Genomic DNA, 26,355 nt, shown 5'->3' on the forward strand with positions numbered 1-26,355 from the left:
CCAGGTTGGATGGGGCCTTGGGCAGCCTGATCTGGTGGGAGGTGTCCCTGCCCACATCAGGAGGGCTGGAACTGGATGATATGCGAACCTGCTGAGGGGGATGGAGAACAAGTCTGATGAGGAGTGGCTGAGAGAGCTGGGGTTGTTTAGCCTGGAGAAGAGGAGGCTGAAGGGAGACCTCATTGCTCTCTACAACTGCCTGAAAGGAGGTTGTGGAGAGGAGGGTGATGGCCTCTTCTCCCAAGTGACAGGTGACAGGACAAGAGAGAATGGCCTCAAGCTCCACCACGGGAGGTTTAGGCTGGACATTAGGCAAAAAATTTTCAGGGAAAGAGTCATTGGGCACTGGAACAGGCTGCCTAGGGAGGTGGTTGAGTCACCTTCCCTGGAGGTGTTTAAAGGACAGGTGGATGAGGTGCTGAGGGCCATGGTTTAGTGAATGATAGGCATGGTTGGACTGGATGATCCAGTGGGTCTTCTCCAACCTAGCGATTCTATGACTCTACGATCCCCACGCTCCCCTTCACACACCTAAACCCCCCCCAGGGCGGGGCCGCCCTGACCTTCACGGGACCCGCCCCGCCCCTCCCCGCCTCACGTGACGCGCGCCGGGCGGGGGGGCGGGGTCGGAGGGAGGAGGTGGCGCCGGCGATTGGCTCGCGGGCGGGGCCCTCCCCCCTCAGGCCCCGCCCCCCGCGGCCGCTCTATATAAGGCGTGGGGGGCGGGCGGCGGGGCGGGCCTGAGCGCGCGCGGGCACCGAGGTGAGCGCGGAGGGGCGGGAGCTGCACGGGGCACCCGCATCCCTCCCGTCATCCGCATCCTCTTTCCATCCTCCCGCGGGCGAGCGGAGAAGGAGGAGGTGAATCCCGAAGGATTGGCGGAGCCGGTGGCCTCTCTCTCTCTCTCTCTCTTTCCCCACGTTCCCCCCGCCTCACCCTTTCCTTTTCCGTCCCTTTCCCGGGCGCCGCAGGGGCAGGGACGTGGTGTCCTCGCCCGCCTGGGGCCGGTGGAGGCGAGGGCGGCCCAGCAGCCCTTAAGGAATTTCCCTGTTCAAGGTTAAAAAGCCCGGCCCCTCCCGTGGGAGCCGGTGCCAAGCGCATCTTTGGGATGGGTGTGGGCAGGGACCGGCGACTGGTGGAGAGCGATGATGCTCTTGGAGCTCAGCGCGCTGCTCGCCCGCTTAAGCCGGTTTTGGTGTTTTGGGGTGTTTTTTTATCCGCTTTTTCAGTTGAAATCTTTCTAGTTTAGCGTCTCTGCTGGGTTGCCGCGAAGGTCGTGAAGGGGTAAAACTGATTTAATGGGGGCGAGAGGGGCTGTGCCCTCAGGCGTGTCGCTTCTGAGCCTCCCCGCAGCTTGGATGCGAGGCTGGCGGCGTGATTTGCAATTACTTGCTTGCAGTTTTTTATTTTTTCTTTTTCCCTTGTGGGTGATGCGTGCGGGAAACCCGCCTGCTTTTATATGGACACTATATTGGCTTTCTGGAATCATCCTCTGTGCTGTCTAATTCTGCCTATGTAAAGGATTTCTGGTGTCTGGGTGGGTGGGGAGACTTGAACAATACAAAGTTTGCCTTGCTTTGAAATTCCTGCTACGGGTATTTTGAAAGGGCAAGGGAGAAGAGCAAAAGGCTGTGATGAATTCTTTCTGAAGCTCGGTTTTGTGGCTGCGCGTTCTGAATGTGTGATAAGAAAAGATATAACTTAAAAAACAGAAAGGGGGGGGGAGGGATCAAGAGATATAAATAAAAGGAGTTTCTTTGCAGCTCCATCCATTTCAATGGTGCAGCTTTCCCAAGCCCCTTTCCGTCGCACATCACCTTCAGGCCGGTCAGAGGAGGGGGAGGATAAGAGGATGAAGGCGGCCAAGCAGCAGATGAACCCGTCTGGGGAGAACCAACCTCCCTCCAGCCCCTTGCAGTCTGCGCTGAACTCGGCAGCCTCTCCTTCCCAGGCATATGAGACTTACATTGATAATGGGCTTATCTGCCTCAAACACAAGATCAGGAACATTGAGAAAAAAAAGGTAACTTGTTTTTCTTTGGTATGGCATGTATTTAAACTACTGCTTGTGGAGCTTGATGCCTATTTTATAACAGCTGGAATAAAGTTGAGTGTGTGTATATAATGAGTAGTCATGGATTTATTTTTTTTAAACCTGTGAGAGGACCCAGACGTGGATTTGCTACTGTTTTTATTTTGGGTTTTTTGGTTTTGTTTTTCAAATTATCACTTATAGCCCCTGTATAGTGAAGAATGGTGTTCTTTACTCTTACTGTTTTGAAATGGGCTACTTGCATCTGAGGTTGTCTGAGCATAACATTTTTGTTTAGGGGAATCAGGAATGCAGTCAACTATAAACCTGTTCTCAGATGCTGGCTTTACGCTGCACATGCAGTAGTTAGCAAAAGTGATTGAATGTTGGTCAAAACTGGGCATGATTCTATAATAGACTGAATCAGTTTCAGATATTAGAACTGATTTGGGGATGGTTTAAAGTCTTGCAGAAATCTTCATTTCTTCTATTGATTATGTGCATCTAAGAATGCAGAGATGTGTGTAAAATTGGAAATTAGGGACAGTGTTTTCTCTGACTCAGGGAAATGTCAGATTGTATTTCATATGTATCGCACTTCACTTTGAATCTTTGACTTAGGTATTTAAAATGTAGACAATGTTATTCACTGGAAAGCTTTTGAAACAGAAAGCCTCCAAAGCCTGCTCTCTTGCTTTGAGCTGTGCTTTTTGGGGAGGGACAGGGACAGAGTAGTCGTGAGAACTGAGATGATGATGATACACTTAAAATATTGTGGTTATAGCTGGTCAGGCTTTTGCATTCTAAGTTTCTTTTTTTTTTTTGATTGGCAGGTGGTTAAAGGCTATGTGTATGATTCTTAACTGGGGAAATGCTGTTTTCTGTATTATAAAAGAAATAATGATGCTGTTGCTTTTGTACTAGGTTAGGATTACAAGTAAAGCAAATGTATGAATATGTTCTGCTTCTCTAAATGCCTGAAAGCCTTTGTATTTTGTCTTGGGGTGAGAAGAGGGAGTAGATCAGACTTCTGGCCACGTGGCTAGGGGACTTGATCCACCTGCAGGAGATGCGGTATTACTGCTGTCTCATGTTGGGCATCATGCTGTGATTTTTGAATGATGTCAGATAAGCATGTTTTCTTTATGTGATTAACCAGCTTTGGGTTGCCTTCTAATTTTATCCAAGGTTACTTATTGTTGTTAATTTCTCAACTATCTTTGATTTTCACATGAATGACAATATGGCATCACCAGCAAATGGAAGTGACTTACTAAAATGCGTAGATGTTCCTAGCACTAGGCTCCTTATAGGTACGGTGTCAGTAAAACCCTGTGTGTGTAGATATACAAATGAAATAGTACTCAACTTCATGTCAGTGAATGCCCCTTTCTTTCCACTGTGTGTATAAAGAAGCTTGTAATACCTAATAATTTAGTTTTATATAGTTTACATCAGCTTTTAATGACTGTTTCAATGTATTAGAAATGAGTCTTATTTCTTCCCTGAAGACATTGGCTTACTTAGGAAATAGTGCTATAAAATCTTGATGGCATACCTGAAGCCAGATTTTTTTAAAGACACGTGCTGGAAAACTAAGTAGGTTTATTTAAGGATAAGGTAACTAAATTCCAACACTCTCAGAAAAACTAAAAAAGCCTCATTTAAAATAAGGATACTGGGTGTGTTTGTAACCCCTTTAAAGATCTGGTGTAAATGCATTAGGAGTTCTTAAACGAAACAAAGGTAGCAAGTAAGAAATGAAAGATCAAAGACAGAAAAGGTGAGGAGGCAGTCCTGGAGACTGAGGTAGCCAAATCAAAAGCATAGTAAAACTTTCTATATTTTTTTTTTCTCCCAAAACCCAGAAGTAGTAAAAATCCTGTTCTGTTGTAGTATGTGGATGGCTTAAAATACAGGAAGGATATGTAACCTGATTCATATCCCACATTACGCAGAAATCACTATAAAAGAATTTACTTTGGGTTTTCCTGCAGCTCAAACTAGAAGACTACAAAGATCGCCTGAAGAAGGGAGAAGCCCTCAATCAAGACCAGTTGGTAAGTTTCCTTCATGCAAGAGTGGATGGCCTCAAAACCTTTAGACACCTCAGAAGAGAGGTTGCTGAAGGAGGAGGTGGTGTAGCTTAACAGAAGTAATGTCTGCATACTTGCAATAGTCTTTTTCACAAAACCAAATGGGTGAATTGGTAATTAAGCTTAGTGATGAGCCCACAAGCTTTGTCTTCTACTTTAACCTTCATGTTAGGTATTGAGATAATAGAAGGTCCTTGTTTGCTCTGTAAACTTTAAGCCTCATTGCCCCTGAACTTTTGTTTCTTGAGGTGTCTGTATGCAGCTGATCTATATAGCATTGCAATATTAAAACCCAAACCTCAGTCTTCTGGGGTAGTTAATTAATTCTCATGACTTCTTCATTATCAGGTATTACTTGAAATTGCCTGCTGGCTGTGCAGTGTTGTTGATTACAAGGACTTAAAAGTAAAACTGACCAACAGTCAGTGTTGGTAGAAAGTAAGGTTCTGGTCTGGCTTGTGTGAGAGCCCAAATCTTGCCTAATATAAGAATCTAGCTATAAGTTGCTGACTTTGTTGAAAATGCTCTCCTGTCCTAGTGCTGCCATGTTTGAGAATGCTGGCTGGGAGTCACCAGCACTCTCAAATACTGCTAGAACAATGCCTGTTTTGTACCTCAGGTTGCAAGAGTTTGGAATGCCAGGATGCAACAAGTGAGATCCAGTTTGTGGTGCTAGTTTAAACTTGCTTGATGTTAAAACAGTGGTTCTGGCTTTTTTCTCTTTTGGACTTGAATGAATGCTAGAACTGAAACCAAGTTTCTCTAACATGAGAGCTATTGCTCACATCTGAGTAGTAGTGTTATGTAATCTGTGGGTTTATTGCTCCAGCCATCTAGGAGTCACACTTTTAAAATGTGCTTTACACATGCTAAAGAACAATTGTGTGAGATAAAGGGCACTGAGACTTTATTGCTGATCCTGCTAATGAACCAGTTGGAAGAATGCTTCATTAATTGCTGGCTTTATCACAGTGCAGCAGTATGAGAACACAAATAGTATTTCCTTGCTCTGAATCTCTTCTAAATGAGAACTAGACATAAATGGGATAAGAGGAGGAATTATAACTTGCTAATTCAAAGTAGTATAGCTCTATTGGAATGAATGGTCATTTAGGGATTACACATGAAATCTATAGTCACTTGCCATCTCAAGTGCAGAAGTAAATGAATTCTGGTGGTTTGAAGTAGGATGATGGCCTTTGAGTTCCTCTAAACTCAATGTAGAATCAGGTGGGCAAGAGCATTTTACGTTTAGATCATATATGTTAAGTGCAATCTGTCGTCTTTCACTAACAGACAACCAAGCATGTTCTAAAACTAATCACAAAAAAATACGGTTGAATTTATATGTACCCTGGACTGTGCAAAGCTGTTGAGTGAAAGTGAAATTAACATGTAGGGAACTAAAGAGGTGAAGGATTCAGTAGAGGTTTTTCTTGCAAGTGCATCCAGCTGCACTGACTTTGGAAAATGACAATTAGCTTGGTTACTGCTTTTAGTATTCCCAGCTGAGCTTAACTTTAAGTATTAGTATTCTTATCCTAGTTTGTGGCTGGACTTCTAAAATGGAGAATTAGACTCAAGTCTTGCTAGTGAGCTGTCCAGAGCTAGTCAAACTGTTCAGTTGACTTGCAGAAGCAGGTATCACCTTGGTATTTAATATTATCAAGACCCCTGGTTCAGTGGTTAACATGCAGTAACTACAAAAAGCATTTGTAACTTGCATATGCAAATTTCTAATGTATATCCAAATGCTGGGACCTGGTAGTTGAAGCTAGAGCAGAGCTTAGCTCTGAATTTGGACACTTGCCTAAAGAAACCTAACTGTCCACAAGACTTGTGGAGCTCTAATGTAACCTGATGTCATCTATATTTTTCATTGTTTCTCACACAGAAGTGCACATCTGATGATGAACTTGTTTTGCAAGCAATTTGTGTTAAACTTACACTGCGTGCATGCCTGCCAGAGCCACTGTGCGTACTAGCCTTACTTCAGAAACACTTGTTGCAAAAATTAGGAGCTTACAGCAAGTGAAATACCCTCTTACTGGCAATACTGGGCTGTTTTGCGAACCGAGCAGTTTCCTCAGTACTGTTACTTCAATGTGCTGCTGATCAATGTTAACAGATGTGATAAAAGAAAACTATTGCTTTGCTGCTGGCTCTCTCATAGCCTCTCATCAGAGCTGTGGTAACTGTGATGTTTTCAGGTGGGGAGTTGTAATCTGTTGTTAAAAGCATAGTTACCACAATCTGTGTAGTAAGTCATTGGTGTTAAATTGTGAGTCTTGGTCAAATGTGTGTGCATTAGTGTTTTTGAAATCTAATTTGGAAGTGCTAAGTGAATGTGCCAATTGGTTCTTAAAAGTCGCTTGATAAATTCTGTGAGGACAACTTAAAACTGACAGAGTGCTTTACTGTAACTTATGCACTTTGTTGTGATAAGTAGGCATAGTAATGTCTGGTGTGCTACAAATAAGTGAGTACAAGTAACTAAAAAATCAAACTGATTTAACAAATGAATGTGTAACTTGTTTTCCAGTTGCTTAGGAACACACATGGAATTTGCACGTATCCCAGATCTTATTGGGACAGTAGATTAAGCTTTTGTCACAGCACTGGTGAAACACTTAACACTAAGACTGCTTTGAAAGAGCTTTATGTTAGATCAATGGGCCTGTTCTAGAAAAACTTCTCATATTGTGTCACGAGTGTAAAACAATGTAAATAGCATGTGAACGACTGAAATGTAACTTTACTTGTTACTTCCCAGGCATGCCTTATGGTATGAAGATATGGGCAGCATGTCTGCACTACAGAATTTTGCTATCTTCAGAGCTGTCAAGGAGACTTATAAAAATGAACTGACTACTTAGTGGGGGAGAATTCATAAAAATGGAGTATATCCAAATGCAATTATCTACTTTAATGTTTTTTGAAGACTGGCTAGTGAAGTAGAGCCATTGGTGAAGATGGGAACACTGCTTTATTTGTGGAAACTAAATTTGAGATTTTTCTTCTGGAAGTATGATGCTTCTGAAAGTTGACTTGCCTGTGTATCGGTTTTGTTCTGCAGTTTGTACAAATTATCTGCAAATGCTTTCAGCAAAGTATCAAGATCATCTGTGTTGAACTAGTCTGTCTCCTGTGTTCCTTTCAGGATTTCATATCAGTATCTGATTTTAAGTAGCTGTTTACCTTTGATTGCCAAGACCTATGAGAACAAAAGGGAAAATGGAATAGCTGCTATCCAGATTTTCCTGTTTCAACATCAGTATACCAAATGCTGCACGAGATGCTGCCTGGAAAATCTAATACAAGCTTGTAGGCTATCTCTATGGTGGTGTGAGCTGGCTTTGTACTGCCTATGGTCAGTCATGGGTGAATGATATTCACCACTGAATTTGAAGTACCAGTTATGTAGTATCATTTAAAAAGTTAGTTTCAGGGAAGTACTGAAGCTAAAATACTACTTCTCAATGAGAAGTACAAGGGGTTTGAGATCCAACCAGTAATCTTAAGCATGAGAAAACACATTTTTATCTGTTCCTTTTGTAGGAGGCAGTAGAGAAATATGATGAAGTAGTGCACAATTTGGAATTTGCCAAGGAGCTTCAGAAGACTTTTTCAGGACTTAGCCAGGATGTAAGTATAAAATGTTCTTTATGTTGTTAGGAGGTATCTGTGAAGCTTGAGCTGATCTTGTAATGGCTGCACTTACACCAGTATGCAGAATACAGGGAAGTTTCTATTGTGGAAGTTGGGGAAGCAATGTGCTTAAACTGTCTGGAATAGTGAGTAGAGCAGAGTAAATATTGACAATTTGGGGTACCACTGACCTTCACAGTGTAGTTATTCACTGTGTACCCCTGCAAGAGCTTGTACTTAAGTAAATTGAGTCATTAGAACTCAGCTATGTTTGAGGGTACTCCAGTGTACTTGGGTTTGAAGCTGTTAACCGTCTTGCTAGGAGCTTGTTCCTGGGGTGGACTCATCCCCTGCATAGGTGCAAGTTCGTGGAGGAAAAGATCTGCTGGAAAGGGTGTGCAAGTCTTTGTAGGGAGCAGTCAAATAAATTGTGTACCCCTGGAGCACTGAAGGTTAGACCAAGGACCAGTAGACTAAGGAGAGCTGATTATTTGGCACTTGTTAACCAGTTGTGTCCATTTCTTGGTATGTCCATTTCTATGTCACTTGGTATGCAAAGGCTGTAGATAAACTCGGGGAGTCCAGTGGTGGACCTCTGACTGGCTGGGTGCTGGAGCATGAGACCTGTGAGGAGAGCCTGAAAGGAGTGGGCTTGTTGGTCCTGGTGGCAGGAGATGCATTGTTAGCCCTCACGTACCAAAGATTACTGAAAGGATGGAGCTAGGCTTTTTGCTAAGAGATGTAGCAGGAGAAGGAATAATCATAAATTGAAATAGTAGGTTCCAATTAGATAGGATGAAAATGGTTCATCTGAGGATGATTAAGCACTAGAGTGGGCTGCCTAGATAAGGAGTAAAATCTGTCCTTGGATCTTTTCAAGATCTAACTGCACAAAGATAAGCTATCTGGTCTTGATTAAGTGTAACCTTTGTTCTGGAGGCTGAGCTAGATGACATCCCAAGCTCCCTTCCAAGCAATGTTTTGATCTTCCCAGTGAAAAAGAACGCTGTGGTTAAATCACTTCAGTTTCAATGAGAGCTAAAGCTCTTAGTAAAATTTTACTGAAGCTTGTGGAGTTTCCCATGTGTTCCATTGTAGTTGTCTGATTTTGGCAAGTCACAGATGTAGTGCTTTGTTTAGGCCTTTATTCAGGGCTTAAAGCACTATATACATTATTTTTATGTAAGCAAGTGTTTTACCTTTGGAGAAATTGATCTCTTGGCTCAAGCAAATAGTATTCTTGTGAAAAGATCTGATCAAAAGTAGTGCTGGGGATGATAAACATGATTAGTCACTGCTCTGGAATTATTTCTCTGCCTCTTACAGAGTGCTGAAGGACTGATAAAATGGCTTGTCTCTGAGAACCAAACAATTTTGCTAGTGAGGCTTTCCTTTTATATGTAGTAATTCCTGCTAGTGCAGTAAATCTCTCAAAGCACTGTGAGCAGAAATTTAAGAGCCTTTTTAGCAGTATTGCTGCTTTGCTTTCCCTCAGTCATTCTATATTGAACATAGAAACTGCTGTGCTGGATGTTGAAACTTTGACTGCTTCCTATTGCATGCCTCTGTAGCTGCCCATAATATTAGAAATGAAGGATTGTGACCCACTTATCTTTCTGTAGGTGTTTTCAGTAATCCAGCATTAACCTCTACTGGTTCATGTTTGTTCTTGAACTTATTCTGTGTTTATAGCTAACCAGCATTTTTTTCTCCTTGGCTCTGTGTCTACCAGTACGGATTCTACAGCCAATATCCATTATTTACATTTAGATTAGGCATTAGGAAGGAACTCTTTACAACGAGGGTGGTGAGACACTGGCACAGGTTGCCCAGGGAAGCTGTGGTTGCCCCATCTCTAGAGGTGTTCAAGGCCAGGTTGGATGAGGCTATGAACAACCTGATGTTGTGGAAGGTGTCCTGGACCATGGCAGGGGTGTTGGAAGTGGATGGTCTTTAAGGTCCTTTCCAACCCCAACAATTGTGATTACTGGAACACTAGAGGCCATTCTGACAACAACATCCTTATATCCTTTACAGTGCATTCTAAAACACTAAGATTTCAGATCTTGAAGAAACTTCAGATAGCTCCTATTGAGATGTTCTAAATTCTTTAGGTACTTGGATCGTTTTTCTGTGTAACTCTATTGGTATATGATGAGGAATTTCTCCTCAAATGCGTGTGGGCGGTGTAGGTTCTGTGACTTGTGTTGTTGGCTGTTTAATGAGTGCATCAGTTTTCTGCCAAGAGGAATAAGAGTAACTGTAGTATTCTGTGGTATCATTTGAATTGGAGTATTCAAAAGTGAAGAGGCAGTTTTTTCGCTAGGAGAAATTCGAGACAGTTTCTGCATCACTAACTTTGTGTGCTAATGTTAAAGGTCAGCTAAACCTGGATTTGTGCGTTGGTTTCAATTTTGTAAATTCCTTGGATTTGGTTGTGGAAGCTGTTATAATAAGCAACTAGCAGGTATAATGGAGAACTAAACATCAAAGGTGTATCACAAGTGGAGCTACCAGTATCCACTTTGACTAAAAGCTAGTCATGTAAAGAATTAGCAGATAAATGAGGAGCTCCTTGGAAGAGAAGCTTGAAAGTTCTTGGATATCTGAAGAGGGAATTAAGAGCTGCTCTTATCTAAATGAAACAGTTATTTTGGTCAATGTAGGATGATCAATACTGGAGCTCAATGTGTTCTATCTTAGAATCCTCTTAAACTGCTGTGTTTGACTGTTGAATTCATGTATTGAAATAGCTGCTGAAAGCACAGAGGAAGGCTCAGAGAAGAGAGAGTCTATTGAAACTTGAAGCAGAGAAGAAAAAACTGCGTACGATACTTCAAGTCCAGTATGTGCTGCAGAATTTCACTCTAGAGCATGTTCAGAAAGATTTCAAAGGTGGTGTGAACGGTGCAATATATTTGCCTTCTAAAGAACTAGACTACCTCATAAGATTTGCAAAACTGACATGTCCAGGAAGAAATGAGAACTTGAGGTAAGTTCAAGATTTTTATCTAATTGGTATGCTTCATTCGTCACAGTAAATGTCCTCTGTTTGACACTGCCATGCCTTGAAATACTATGTTTTGGGACACTAATTAAAATTCTACTCAGTATGTTTGCTGTAGTCTGGGGCTAGGAATGCCGCAGGTCTACCTCATTCTCAGCATTAAAGGAAAGCTGCAGTAATTACTGCCACAGTTCTGCAAGTTACATACAAGCCCTGCCTTCTTATGTCTCCCTGTGACATTGAGGAGAGGTGGTCCAATACCATTGTAAGTAGGGAGTCTGCTAATGTGCTGCTTCCCAGAGATATTGTGGTTCATGAAGTGAAAGTGTGGTAAATGCAACTGTTCTATATCCTATTCACATGATGATCCAGATGTGCTTCTTTATTCCAAGGCATGTAAGGTGATAGTCCTGAGGCTGTCTTGCTATTTGCTCCAAAGTAGTTTTAAAAACTTGAGGTTTTTGATACATCTCTACTAAATGCCTTCTGTTTTTAAGGTCACTTTGTCAACAAGTGTAAAATATGTATGTGCTGACCTGGCACCACACTTGTATTATGGTGGCTTATGATTAGCATGACGGTGTCTGTTTTTAAGATAAAATAGGAAGAGTTATATTTAAATATGGAGAAGTTACTAGGTGGCAAGTTGAAACACTTTATGGATTAGAGTAATTATTTCCACATTCAAACATGACTTGAGTTCCTGAATATCTAATCACTGCTTGTATGCTAAACCTGCCTAAGCTTTGCTCTTAACCTCTGAAAAAGAGCTTTTAAAAAGCTATGCAATTGAAGTGTTTCGGCAAGTTATTTCTAGCTTACTCTCATTGTATTATGCTTCCACAAGAAGCATAATCCTTTCCTTTGGAATACTAGATGTCGCCATGGTAGACTACAAACCCCATTGTCTGGAGTGGGTGATTGTGGATTATAGACCTATGTCAAAGTTGCTCAAAAACTAGCAGAGCTGCAGGAGGTGTTGATGGCTGCCCCTGCGTATGTGTGTCCAATAAACAAGGTGATCTGCTGATTAAACAACAATTTTTTCCTTGTCTGGGAATCCTGGCTTGGAATGAAGTCCAGCCATATGGTCTTGTGGAATAGCGCCTAGGCTTTCTAATCTATCTTAATTAGCAGCAGAAGAACTTGCGTGTACATTGAATCATGTACAAACAGATAGAGATGAATAACTTTCAGTACTGGATTATGGCCTTAAGATTCACTCTACACACAGCCTTCGTTTGGAAGGCTGAGCACTAGTCAGTGTCTCAAATGGAGGGGTATTGGAATACTGTAACACTGTTTTGGCTATGATTCTACCCAGTAAAACTGTCATCTGTTTCAGCGTTGAAGACCAGATGGAACAATCATCTCTCTACTTCTGGGACCTTCTAGAAGGAAGTGAGAAACCTGTGGTTGGAACAACATGTGAGTGTATTGTCTAGAATAAATAAACCTGGAGATCTTAAATTTGTGTCCTATTTAAACACTTTAAAAGCAGTGAATATATATGGAAGGCTACTAAATTAAACACTGGAGTATTGTGTGTAGCTGCTGTTTTTTCTAAGTTCTTTTTTTTAAGTGCAGATAAATAACAGTGCAGCATACTTTCATTTTCCAGGTAAAGACTTATTCTTCTACCAATGTACTAGCACCTTTTTGAGGAATAGCGTGATAGTAACTAAAGCTGATGCATGAATACCTTCCAGAACCAGCAGTGGGAAGATTCTGGGGTACTTACGTGCAAATGGTTTAAGATTGGGACACTTTCTCTCCATGAAATGTTTAGTTGAGTATACTGATACAGATTACAGAGCTTTGTTGGTGCCAGGCTGAAGGTCTCCTGACTATGAAGACTCTCGTAGGAATTCCAGGTTCATACCTATTGACTACAGCATAGGATAGCACACTAAGGAGGGGTAGTCATTAATGCAATGTGCTGTGATCTCTAATCATGCACAGTGCAGGCTTATTTTGTGTTGCAAGTGTTCTTGCTTTTCAGCCCATTAAAATCCACAAAAATCTACATATTTTCTTGTATCTGAGGCTTAGTTTCAAAAACCCTGATTGTAAGCCAAACAAACATTCTATGTTCCTATTTAGAACTTGCTTGAGAGGAAACTTTTACTTGCGTTGTAGTGTCTGTCTTATTGTAAACAGATCTTGCTTGTCCCTTTTACTGCCATCTTTTAGTGGCTGTGTGACAGTAATCTTTCACTTGTCGTTAACAAAGTTGTTGAAGCTGTTTGGGTAGTATTAGTACTCTCATCTAATTTCCACATACAGATAATTGAACTGACAACTAAGTGTTGACTCTCTTCATAGTTCTGGACAAAGTGCAAGTTAGCTTTGTATTATTACAGGCTGGTAACTTTATCCTTGTATGTGTTGATGAATTGATAGTTGCCTATTGCAGATTCCAAACTTTTGTAGCTTTTTGGCTATCATCTAAACATGACTGTTTTATCAATACTTCCATCCCTTTACTGTCAGTCTTGCATCCTTTTGTGTGCAAGCTAACCTTTAGGTAACTTCTTATTAGCATTCATTGCCTTGGCAGACATTTTAATCTGTATTAAATTCTAGCTACTACTCTTGTTCATATGTTTGTCACTAGTAGGAGCAATCTTTCACTGAGTGTTTTTCCTTTGGTTGAGGCTGCTTTGTCTTTAGCTCCTCTGGAACAATTCGTGGTATCACTGATGGTAGTGTGGTCTTACTCTACCCAAAGCTGCTATCTCCTTTTTGCATAAAGGAGGAAACTGGACAGTGCTTCTTGGGAGTATATGGTTCAGTTTTTATTCAACTATGTCAACTATGTCAACATTGACTCCCTTCCAAAAGTTCAGAGGACCGAGTTTTAAACAGTCTCTTGCTTTCTCCCTCCCAGCTTGTTTTTGCAGTTCTGAACTTTTTCTTTTCACACTGATCATCCTCTCTCTGGGAAGACTGTCTTGAAGCAATTCCATAGTGACTTTGTTTAGCTTTGCCTATGCTGCAGTCTGCTCAACATGCTTTTAGTATTAGTGCTGGCTAGCTTACAAATGGTAAACAAATAACTTTCTAAGCATGTGGATGATGAGGTGGCTCAGTAGTTTACCTTGTGTGTGTTTAGAAACAAGCTGCAGTTCTGCCTCTGGATTGCAAAGGTGTTCTGTGCTGCAATTGTAATATAAAGTAATTTAACAAATGTTACTTTACTAAAATGTTTTATTGCTATAACTCGGTAAGATGAGTGAACTCGGACAAGTCGCTATTTATATAAAGGGAGAAAGTAAAGAGTCTTGATCTGTAATCTGAATACCACTTAATTTAAGATTTTCCTATCTTAATGGATTTTTTTTACTCTTCAGATAAACACATGAAGGACCTGTTATCCAAACTTCTGGACTCTGGCTACTTTGAAAGTATTCCAACTCCTCGCAGTCCTGTGCCAGTAAAAGAATTGGAAGAAGTAAAAAAACCCGAGAGAACAAGACAGCTGTCAAAAGGAGAGTCTGTCAAAGAACCAGGTGGAATACTAGATTATTCAATTTCTGCATTGCAACGTTTGGATAAGGTTGAACTGAGTGACTTTGCATAGCTTGATACTAAATCTAATCACGTGCTGTAGCTTAATTGCAGTGTAGTAACTAAAGTGGAACCTGCAAGGCTTGCAGCCCTACTCTGGCTAGTATTGCAGAAAAAAGTGTAATTCATAGTAATAGGATGGTTTTGACTTCTGAGCAAGACATCTTGTTGAAGATATGAGAATTGTCTGCTGTAAGGAATGTTACATATTGACTGAATTTTAAATACTACAAAATTTCTCACATAACTCTGAACTTCTGTAAATGTAAAAACCAATGAGAAAATAAAAGCTTGTCTAAAAATAGCGTGTTGAATGACAAGCTGAGCTTTCAGAATATCTGGTAATTTGCACTATTATTTAAGACTTAAATTTAAGACCTCCTATTTAAGAACTAAAGACTTGCTACTGTTTGGCCTGCCTTTCTGCATTTGATCAGCTGAAACAAACTAACTTCCTTTCTCTAGAATCCATTATGGAGCTAATGAAGTCTGAAATACAGCCACAGGAGGTAAGTTACTCTACTGCTAACTGCTTTCCTTTAGCACTGTGATTTTATCAGAAAAATTACTTCTGCAGCCCCTTTTTTAAACTTAAAAAGGGAGTCTGAACAGCAATGTAAGTGTTCCTTTATGCAGGAAGCAGTAAAGACTTGGTGACATTTGTTTCCAACCTCAAATTCACAGCTTCTATAGGATATTTTGGGATAAATGGGGCAGGATTACATGAAACAGTATGATACTTCAATCTCTGACACTTTCCTGAATAAAACAAAGCATCAGCCTTTAGAGTGGAAACACTAATCTTTTTATATACTGTGGGATAGAGAAAATAGACATCTAATGAAGCTGTCTCTGAATGCTGATCTTATTGCAGTAGTCTTGATACTGACGGGGCTGAGAATGATGTAGGTCTTGCTCTCATTTGTCAGAGAAGTAGGGATCCTAAGATGGACTTGTGTGTTCAGGGGCATGTGGACCTACTTCAACAGCCCTTCAAACTAAATGAAGTACTCAAGCTTCAAATAGTAATAGGATAAAAAAACATTAAACTTGGTTCAAAAGGTGGGGATGGGTGCCCTTTTGAAAGTGGGAATACTGGTTCTTAAAATGCTGAGTCCCTATTTCCCAGGTGTCCCACTAGAGGATGTACTCCAGAACACCTTTTTGTAACTTGCCGGTAACATTGTTACCTGACTAATGCTTTTCTGGTGATTTATCAGAAAAGTCTCAGCCAGAGAGCCTTGTACAGTCTTTGCTTCATATATTTACTTCCACTTTATGACAAAGTAACTCAGGCAAACTTCCAGGACATCTTCATTGAACTAGTCTTACTGACAGGAAGCAGCCTGGAGTTGCAGCAGTAGTTTAGTATTTAAACCCCATTAAGCGTGGGTGTTACGCTGGGTTAGTGGGCCAAAGATTTTGGGGGAGATGGTGCTGCTATGCTTAGTAGAATGTCTACTATTAGAATACCACAGCGTTCTGGGTGCTTGGGAGGAGAGCCGACTTAAAACACAATTTACTTTGATATTGTCACTGCCTAGGAACATCAGTTAGCATTGAGGATAAAGGTAACATTTACTCAAGTATGTTTCACAGTTCAAGACTGTGTCATGCTTCTCTGTGGCACTGCAACGCAGATCTAGTCTGCAGTGTTGTAGGATAAAAGCCATGGTTGTCCACGTAGTTTCTATGGCTACTGCTTAAGCTATACTGGCTCTGCTGTTAGTCAGAAATTTTCAGTAGCTGGATGACCTAATTCAACTGACCTGAACTGTAGTAGCAAAATGTTGTCTTGGGAGACATTAAGTTTCTCTGGTCTATGTAGTTTCTCAATAGGTGTTATTTGGCTGAAGCAGAATACTCTGTCAAGAAGAAGCCAGAAGAGCCCAAATCTTGGGAAGCTGAATGTGCTAGAAAGCAAGAACCTCCAAAGTCCTGGGAAGTGCTTGTTGACATTGAAGAGCAGCAACAGAAGCGGAAACAAGAGACCTTAAAGCCTTGGGAGGCTCGTGTTAGGCAGCAAGAACCAAAAAGAGCAGATTCTCCAAAGCCTTGGGAAGCTCGTGTTAAAGAGGAGGAACAGAAGCGTGAGTGTACAAAGCCCTGGGATACTCCTGCTGAGGAGGAAGAGCAGAAGAAGCAAGAAGCTCCAAAGGCCTGGGTGCCACATGTCCGAGAGGAGCAGGAGTCCCCAAAACCTTGGGCATCAAAGACTAGGGAAGAGCAGGGCCAGAAGAAACAGGAATCATCTAAGCCATGGGTAGCAAAAGTTAGGGAAGAGCAGGAACAAAAAAAGCAGGATTCCTCAAAACCTTGGGTAACCAAAATCAAGGAAGAACCAGAACAGAAACGAGAATCTCCAAAGCCTTGGGTAACCCAGACTAGGGAGCAACCAGAACAAAAGAAGCCAGAGCCTATGAAATCATGGGAAATGCCTGTTAGGGAAGAGACAGAGCAAAAGAAGCAGGAGCCTGTGAAGGCTTGGGCTGCACGTGTTAGGGAGGAGCCAGAACAAAAGAAGCAAGAGGCTCGAGAGGCTTGGGAAAAAGCTGACAGGCAGCATCAAGTGTCATCACAGCAGTTACAGAACCCTCCGAAGTCCTGGGGAGCTGCAAGTGTTGGGCCAAAGGAGCAGATGGGGCCAAAGAAGTTTGATATTGAAGCCAAAGAAGTGAGTTGGCATATGAAGTATTACCTGTCATAAGTTGTTGACACTAGGGGATTGGACTAAAGTTGCCTATTAGCAGAGGCTTTATAAGGTGCATTTTGTAGGCCTGAATGTAGATTCCTGTGTCATTCTTTCTTAGGGGAAATAATTCTAGTGGTTAGCTTATATTTGAATAGCAAGATAGTCTGCTTTGCTTTTACATCAACACAGTATCAGTATTGCTATGCTAGAGCCTTGAATAACTGCTTTATCCATAAGATAGAAGAATTAACTTAGTTCATCCCTAGCTATTGACTCTGTCTGCTGTTATCAGTACAAAGCAGGTATGACTCATCCAGGGATCAAATACTTTGTCTGTGGCTGCATGCAAATAGCACTTCAGTAATTTTTTTAGGCTTTTGATTAAACTAGCTGCTGACTCAAGAGAGATGTAACATCTAGATCAAGCAATACCAACTGTATGGGGGCTTAAAGATGTATTTCCAGATGAATGCATAAACCATACTGCTGTCCTGGAGAGTCTAACACTACATTGTTTTAGAAGTGAAATGTGCATGGCTTACAGTTGAGGAGGCTGCTAGCTTCTGGTTACATTACCTTCTTTCTCACCTGTGCTTGGGTAGCAACGATTCTAGTAACTAAAAGTAGATAACTGAACTTTGTCTACTGTCTTCTGTTGTTAAGAGCGGTGTTGCATGTAGAGTTAGACTTCAAGAAGAAAATTTGCGAATAGAGCAGTTCTCTTGTATGCAATGTTGTCAGTATTACTGTCTTGTTTCTGTATGAAAGCAGAATTCAATACATTCCGTATTACTCATAGCAAATGATTAAGCTTAGATCTTGTCTGTAACCTTGGCATAACTGAAAAATGGATGTTCTTGTGCCTAGAGGCGGGAGCGCAAACAGAAGGCTGAACATGAAATTAAAAGAGTATGTAACGTGCAGCACTGGGTAACAATGGGATTAAGGTGTTTCAGCTTGATTCATCTTTGCGTTCAAGCTGAGTAGAATCTTGTGTCCACTGGTGGTGGTGGTACAGGTCTAAAACCTGGTTGCCTCACGAATTAACTGAGCACAAGTAGGTGTTGTGTACCCATACTACTACTGTAACTGAAATCATCTGAACTATTGAAATAGTCTTGAGCACTTTAAGATACATCAGAATTTTTGGTGTCAGATTACCTTAAAGCTTGTATGCAAGATGCTTCCTAATGAGATGGGGCTCTTATTTTTATGTAGGACAGACAGATGGGTGGCTTAAGTGGTGAACAAGTTTGATGCAGTAAGGAAGAGGAGGGTCTCCAGTCAGTTGAAGAAACTCGTAAAGTGCCTAGGAATTTATATAGTAATGTGCCGATGTGTGTTTCAGCAAAATGATAGAACCATAGAATGGTTTGGGTTCAAAGGGCCCTTAAAGACCATGTAGTTCCAACCCCCCTGCCATGGGCAGGGACACCTCCCACTAGATCATGCTGCTCCAGGCCCCATCCCTAAACTAAATGTTGGAATCTGAGTTGCTCAAGATGGATTTCTGAATTACGTAAACAAAGCATATTAAAGTATTCAGATTTTGATTTATATAGACCATAGTGAGCCACCAGCCGGCTTTATTTTTGCTTAGCAGCTATTGATAAATCCTAGTATCCAAAGTATATTGAATGCTTAGGAAATAGTGTACTGTCAACCTAGCTAGTTTCCATACCTTTGTTTTTTTTTTTAAAAAAATGGTCTTTTACTTGAGGTGCATGTAAAGAACAGTGAATCATAGTAAACTTTTTGTATGAAATTTCTCTTGCCTTTGCTTATATGAAGAAAGACGAGGCAATGCGGGGCTATAGCTAGATCCGTTTCACTCCCAGGTAGAATGTATAAATGATAGCTTGTGCAGAAACCTAGGCATGGTAGGTAAAAAGCCTGTGTCATCTCTGCTGCTTTCTGCAGCTGAAATTAACCTTTTATTCCCTGAAGAACTTTTAGACAACCTTTTAATAAACTGCTAGGTTTTGATATCTTCAGTTATGGTACAATCGTTAAGCAAGCGTAAGGTGCAATATCTAAGAAGTTGAGCCTGGAACAGCAGCGTGAGCTGATGTGCAGACTTGTTAAACTGTACTTCATTTAAATGTTTGTGTAGCCTGTAGACAAGAAAACTTGGTTAGAGCTGAATTTGTGGCCTGCCATGTGAAAGTGAAGCAGTTTGGCTTATGCTGTCATCCAGTGCCATTCCATCTATACCTGCTGTGAATGCTACTCTGAGTAGAAAGCAGATGTTAGCTGTATGTCTGTATGGCACAGCTGGCTATCACTGATTACAGCATAGATATTCCAGCTCATCTGGTACTCACCAGTTAACAAGCCTAAAGAGGAATTGAGGTCCTGTATCATAGAATGAAGTTTTACTAGTATTTGAGGGAATCAAAATATGTTAGTGTTACCTATAAGTAGTCCTTAAATCTCTTAAAATCCAACCAAACAAGCTCTAACAGGAGTACCAAGTATGTTGACACTTTGACTAGTAAAATTCCAAAGTGATCATTGTGCCTTTAGATTGTTTTATTTGTAATGACTTAAGTCATAAAACAAATTCCAGGTATTTTGACTCTGTCAGTTCTCTAGATATAAGTCAAAATGGTTCTTCCTGAATGTATGAATAGTGTTGAAGTCGGGTTTCAGAAACATGACAAATTAGACCCTAAACTGAACTGTGCTGTGGAAAACTAACTTGGGTGTTGCTTGAACCACTAGTGTAAAGTGATCTCAGCATGTATAAGTTTGAACCGTACTAACAGGTTGAACTCATAATCTGCTACTAGCTTGTAAGTGACTTCCAGAAGCAGCATCTAACTGCAGGCTAGAAAGGGAACTTCGTATAAAACAATTTTAAGGATGTCAAGCACATGCTGTTTTTCAAAGCAACCCTTTGATAAAAGTGTGAACCCTGAAATACTTGACTTTTATGTTACTTTACGTATGCTCTGTATGGCATTTCAAAATATTCTGGTTTTGAACACCTATGTACCAGCAAATCAGTGTGTTGTAACTTCACTGTAGTTACTTCTGACTGGTGTATTAATGTGTGCAGGTAACAGGAAAAACTTCTAGGGAATGGAAAGTATCCATTTTAATCGTAGCTTAAAGCCCTAATATCATATATGTATCTCTTTTTCCAGTGGAAGTAAATAATGCTACTAGCATAATGCACAGTAAGGCTGGGGAGTGAGGTAGAAACTAACAAATTGTAAAAACATACAGAAGGTTATACTGTCTTCAACAACCACAAGAGAGACACTGCAGTCTCTTCTTCCCTGCTCTTGAGGCTGTTATTACATGTTTGTTTAATGTACAATTTTAACTTATGTAGCTAGTGGACAACTGGCTTTGGACACTGGCGAACTTCACCTGGTTAGGTGACTTAAAGGCAAAAAGCTTTTGTTGTGCATTTGCATACAGAACCAGTTTAGTAGTGTATTTGTGTCTTAGTAAACTGTAGTGAGGAAGAGCATAGTAGAAGCATTAATTGTTTTGACCCATAATGGATTTTCCATGACAAGAAGTCTTTTAGTATTAAGTTTGGCTGTAAGTGGGGGCTAGTAAAGTAGTGGATGGGAAGATTTAGATTCCTGGTAACTTAAATCTCAGCAAGCTAGATTAACTTTATTCAACTGTATCTTTTGTCTTGCATTTAAATCCTTAACTTTAGTCCCTGTTTCTTACTGGAAACTAGAAAATAATATAAACTAGCATAGTCAGTAGTTTATGGCCTCAAGCTCTGCCAGGGGAGATTTAGGCTGGACATTAGGAAAAAATTCTTCACAGAAAGGGTCACTGGGCACTGGCACAGGCTGCCCAGGGAGATGGTTGATTCACCTCCCCTGGAGGTGTTTAAGGCACGGGTGGATGAGGTGCTAAGGGACATGGTTTAGTTTTTGATAGGAATGGTTGGACTCAATGATCCAGTGGGTCTCTTCCAACCTGGTCATTCTATGATTCTATGAAAATGTAGTGCTTGTGCATTAGAAATCCAAGGTAGAGTAGTAGAAAGGTGTGCTCTTCTAGTTCTAGAATAAAGTGAAACTTCTCATGGGTCAACAAGAAGTTTTTGTGTGCCACATAGATATTGGAAATTGAGCCCTCCAGAATTCATGTGCTGCATGTACATGGGTTATGCTTTGTGAAGCTTGCTAAACCCTGCAGGTTTCTTCCCTATGCATGCTATTGGAGTTTCCACAAAAGCTAACAATTAGTTTCAGGCAACTGTCAAAGAGGAAATGGCAGAGTTTTTTGGCTTGTCTTAAAACTGGACAAAGAACTTCATCAATTAGTTTTGAATTTAGTGTGACAATTAAATGTCACATATACCCTTCTACCATATAGTCTTCTAAAGACTTCATACAAGTGCTCAATTGTACTGCTATACAGTACTTTCTAATAGGAAGTTACTACTTCAAAGACAAATGTAGGTACTGTAGGAAAGGGTTTTGTGTGTTTGTGTCTCAGCATTTGGACCAGTTGAAATATGGAGCTCCTGAATGTCAGATTTGCCTCCTTCTAACTGTATAGACAAATATAAGAGCAGCATAGCTTGGAGAATCACTGAAAGTTATGATTTAAAAATACTTACAATGAGCCTACTTCTTCTCCAAGCTGCTTTCAAAAGATACATTAGACTATCTAGACAGTCTAATATTGTCACTTTGGAAATAATATTTAAGGGGTTTACTATCATGGCTTTTCTGATACTTCAGACTTGCCTATTCTCTGATAAAATATTCCCTCTTTTAAAGTGAAGTGAAAACCAGCTGAGATAAAATGTTAAGGACCATCTGAAGCAATCTAGGAGTAATAAGGCCCTCCAGAAGTCCTTATTTAAAGGACTACACAGTTAAGCTCCCCTGTGGGAGCACAGGTATTACTCATGTCAGACTTTTCAAAGTTTTAATTTATTTTCTACAGGAGCTGGTGCATTGCAGGATCTGGCTCATTAGTTGAAGCATTTTGGTCTAATCTTGAATAACCTGCTTGCAATGGTGCAGTTTCCCCAATATGTGGAAATGCCATCCTATTAAAAGATCTGTACTTATTGGCATGGGCTCTACTGGGAGGAATGTCTTATGTGCATTTAATGTGAAACTAAAATTAATTAATTCTGGGACCTAACTAATTGTGGCAGCAGTAATCTGATTTTTAACAGTGTAAGCTTGATTCAGGAAAATATCAATAACGGCACATAATTCCTTGGCCCATGGTGTCTGACACCTATAGGTTGCTCTAGGAAGCTATAGGAGGTATATTGGGCAAGGTGGTTTGTCTTGCTTCCAGTATTAGACTTAATCTTTCTCTTTTTTTAGGTGCCTAAACCTGTTCATCAGCCAGCTGCAGAATTTTGCTCTACTTCAACTCTTCCAAAAGATCCAGTATTGAGAAGGGAAAAACTTCAGGATCTGATGACTCAGATACAAGGGACTTACAACTTCATGCAAGTACGTTTTTCTCTGTTGTAGCACAAAGCTCCATTTCCTATTTGGTTTGGGAAAGCAGTGCTGACAACGCGTGTTTGCACTGAGTGAATGAAACTAGCTCTAACTAGCCTACAGCAAATTGTCAAATGAAAATGTTTCATTAGTATGGAGTTTAATTTTTTTTTTTCTCTCAAATGATCTCTTTTGAAAAGGAGTCCATTCTGGACTTTGATAAAGCTTCACCAAGTGCCGTTGGTTCATCCCAGCCACCTTCAGTTACTCCAGCAGGTAGTCCTGTAGGTAGGTGACACTAAGTGTGAATTGTATATAAGATTTTTGCAAACACTAACTGTGTTTGCTTGGGCTGTAGATCAGTAGGCCTGATGAAAACAGCTTGTCTATTTGTAAGAAATACCAATGTCTGATTAAAACAAAAGGCAGCTTGAGCCACTTAGCTGCTTATTTGTTGCAGGAAGATGGTGCATCTACCTGGAAGTGAAATGCTTGTATAATCACGGACTGGCATGTGCATCTAAATGCAGCTGCAGAGTTGATATGCTGTGCCTAAGTGACAAAATTGCCTAGATGTGGTGTATAATAGACATAAGCTGTGAATGAGCTTGGAATAAAGAGTGGCTATCTGGAAAAAAAAAGGAACTTTCTACAGTGGGCTAAGTTAAGAAAATTGGTCTTGGGCTGATAAAAAAATTGCTCAGTTTATTTAATTTTTTTTAATCTGGACAGTGGGTACCTATTGTGGTAGAAATACTTTTATCATTGAATGTCCGTCCTTTTACAAAAAAAACCCTGAAGTTTTCTGTTGAATGTAGTCTACTGAAGCTAAGTATGTGCAGTGCACACACTAAAAATAGCATGCATTTTCATACATCAAATGTTTTCAGAAAGCAGAATTGCACACTGAAATTATATGTAGTGTTTGAAATTTAAAAGTAGACGTTGCTTAATGCATTCTTTTTTTACAGCTTCAAAAGAACAGAAACTGCCAAGTCAGAGTGATTTTCTTCAACAGCCCCTTCAAGTAAGTTGAAGTTACTGTCTTGAAGAGGCAGAGCTGTAACCAAGGAATGATAGTTTATTCACTGGAATGGACTTAGTCCTTCAATTGTTTTTGTTGTTGTCAGTTGTTTTGTAACAAATTTCATGAAACTTAATAGCTTGCAAATCAAGATCACTCAAATGCTGACAAAGCTGTTTTCTGCTTGAAAAGCAGCAACAAATCTTGGAGATTTCTTGAAGTAAAACAGTATATTGAAGACACATGGGAATGGTTTAAATAGTCAACTCATAGATTGAAGTCAGAGTGGATAGGCGTGTGCAGAAAAGCATGCTGCTTCTTTCCTAGACAGTGCATGTCTTCATCACTTATGCCAAAGATAGTGTCGCAAGCTTTGGCAGCTATGGTTAGTTGAACCTTAACTTCACTTACTGTGCTTGCATGTCTTGCTCCTTTTGACTTTTAAATGGGTTTCCTTGCCACTAACAAGGATTCCTAAGAAACTCAGACTAGCTGGTCAAAGCACTTCAGCTCCTGCCTCATTTTGAGGTTTACTTGGAAATGCCCAGAGAGGGAGTTTCAGTGAAAACAAACACTAAAGATAATCTTTCAAAACCTTATCCTATTTTCTTCTTGCAAGGCTGCTGCTGCTTCATCTGTGACACTGCATGGTTCAAATACTTCCCTAGCATCTGCTGATCAGACTCTTTCTGTCTCTGAAGCTGAAGACTTAGTGACACCACAGACACCACAGGTAATGTACCTTGTGGTTCACTGGCATTTAAGGACTGTGCAATAGTCCTACCGGAAAGCTGTGATGGGGCCTCTCCTGAGTACCTGTACTTTAATGACATACAGGGATAGACTGCAAGTAACAGCAGTAGTTTAGACTGTGTTCTAGAAGGCTTGAAGGTGGTTGGAAAAAATCTTCTTAATACTGTATGATGCAAACTGAACAATCTCTCTATTGAAATGGGAGGGAGGGAGGATGAAAAATGCAGGCCAGAGTGTGGTGCATGTTCTTGTGGGAACACATGAGCAGTGTTAATATTTGCTATGGTTACAGTGTAAAATGCTCACTCGAATGACAACATAGAGGATGCATGAATTGAGATGATACTGTCATGAAACAGCATACTTCTGCGTAAGCTGAAGACTGAGATGTTCTCTCAAGGATCAGCTGAAGAAATACTGGGAATCTGATGTTCAGCCAATGCCTCAAACATTTTCTTAACTGTATTTATGTGCAGTTTAAACTTCAGCTAGCAGTGAGATATGGTTTAGAGCTGAAAAGTGTTTCAGTTTAGAGACCTTTAATATAACAATCTGCATGAAGTGTTGCTGTGTTGAGAAACTCAGCTGGTGCTTCCCTATGGGGCACTAATACAGTGTACGTGTATTATAATGGGGAAACATTCATGCATTTTAAATATTTTCTGCTGATCTATGTGCTGCCAGTATACTGTGCATGTAGCTTTCCTTAATATAATATATAGTTAAATATAACAGTCTTGACTGGGATATTACAGTCTTTCTACCTCTTGAATCAACAGTTTTAGCCTCTTTCTTGACACCTTCTCACTTCTACAGTGTCATAAGACTCCTTGTGCTGACAAGGATTAAATGATTTTGCTGTTTAATATGCATGCAGAAGATTTATGCTGTGCTATAATGTAGAACAAATGATTCAGTAGAATGTTCCGAGTTGTCAGCAAACTTAACTGGAATTAAGGTTGCTTGTGCCCAGCATACCTAGCCCCTTAGGCCTGAAGTGTGGCGTCTTTCTCTTCTCATCCTTCTAATGGAAAGCAGTGGATAAGCTTTGGTTCAGTACAACTAGGCAATAAACTCCCTAGTGACAGTGTACTCTCTTGGTTTGTAAGTACAGTTCTGTTTGCACCTGTGATATACATGGTGAGAATAGGACTGGTAGCTTTTAGCCCTAGGCTGTGCATCTAAGTATAAGCAACTCTTAAACTTGGCATTAAAAGGGTAAAGCAGCTATAGAACGTGCAGGTTTTGCAAAAGCAAACTAAAGTTTGGTTCTGAAGCCTTGTTTGTCAGGGTTTTAACATCAGACACATCTTTCCATTTAATTCAATGAAGAAAGTGTTGGGCTTCATTGTAAATAACTGCTTGAAGCAGTCTACAGTTTTAAATTATGACTTTGGCTAGTTGTACATCCTCTCATGTAAGAGTAATAGTTGAAGTCTGAATATCTAAAGCTAATTACTTGAAGCTTTTGGTTAAGATAACTGTTTAGCCTTTTACTTTGGACTTGATTTTTCATGGTTTCTCAGAATCCACTTGTTTCAACTTATGCACTGGCATTTTGTAGCTTTAACAGAACTTCGTGCTTTCGGCAATACTTACTGTAATAGCAGGTGTATGTATGCCTTCTTCTAGGCATCAGCATCACTTTCTCAAGAGACTGAGAAATATACTTCCCAGCCACTATATCAGTCAAGTTCGCGTATTTCTGAGCCACTGATACCTAAAAAGATTGAAATTGCCCAGGTGAGCTATCACAAATACAGGTAAGGAAAATATATTGGCTGCTGAAATGGGTCTAAAGCCTTATGTTCCTTTTGACTTCTGATTCCTGTAAATATTGGTTTCAACGCTTCATTTTGCTATCTGCATAGATGAGACTTAATGCTGGTTAATACTTTGTCTGGACAACTCAGCATTGTTTCTAATCAGAAACATCATCAGATTGGTAGGGGAAATAATCAACCCCCTAAACTACCTGACTTCCTTTGGAAGAGAAGTCATTTTGGTATCAGCCAAAGAAAAATTTTCCAATAAGTGGAAGAGGTGTTCTATGTTTCCTTAGTGAAGGGGGAAAAATACTTAA

The 26,355-nt window shown here is 40.4% G+C and overlaps 1 protein-coding gene across 3 annotated transcripts in view; it reads left to right on the plus strand.

The window, feature by feature from the left end:
* The first annotated feature begins 1,701 nt into the window (after positions 1–1,701).
* The window catches only part of CAPRIN2 (caprin family member 2), a 32,796-nt gene continuing 8,142 nt past the window's right edge, over positions 1,702–26,355 (plus strand). The window contains exons 1-13 of one of the 3 annotated variants that reach the window (XM_069860170.1): positions 1,702–2,023; positions 4,030–4,092; positions 7,687–7,773; positions 10,530–10,768; positions 12,129–12,211; positions 14,137–14,295; positions 14,819–14,862; positions 16,182–17,027; positions 22,373–22,504; positions 22,696–22,783; positions 23,467–23,522; positions 24,139–24,252; positions 25,905–26,015. In XM_069860170.1, coding sequence (XP_069716271.1) covers positions 1,778–2,023; positions 4,030–4,092; positions 7,687–7,773; positions 10,530–10,768; positions 12,129–12,211; positions 14,137–14,295; positions 14,819–14,862; positions 16,182–17,027; positions 22,373–22,504; positions 22,696–22,783; positions 23,467–23,522; positions 24,139–24,252; positions 25,905–26,015 — 2,268 coding nt within the window. In that variant the 5' untranslated portion in view covers positions 1,702–1,777. The remainder of the gene's footprint in view (positions 2,024–4,029; positions 4,093–7,686; positions 7,774–10,529; positions 10,769–12,128; positions 12,212–14,136; positions 14,296–14,818; positions 14,863–16,181; positions 17,028–22,372; positions 22,505–22,695; positions 22,784–23,466; positions 23,523–24,138; positions 24,253–25,904; positions 26,016–26,355) is intronic. The other 2 variants (XM_069860178.1, XM_069860187.1) reach the window with 2 other exon arrangements.

Source organism: Phaenicophaeus curvirostris, chromosome 1, assembly GCF_032191515.1.
Source record: "Phaenicophaeus curvirostris isolate KB17595 chromosome 1, BPBGC_Pcur_1.0, whole genome shotgun sequence".
Taxonomy (NCBI): domain Eukaryota; kingdom Metazoa; phylum Chordata; class Aves; order Cuculiformes; family Cuculidae; genus Phaenicophaeus; species Phaenicophaeus curvirostris.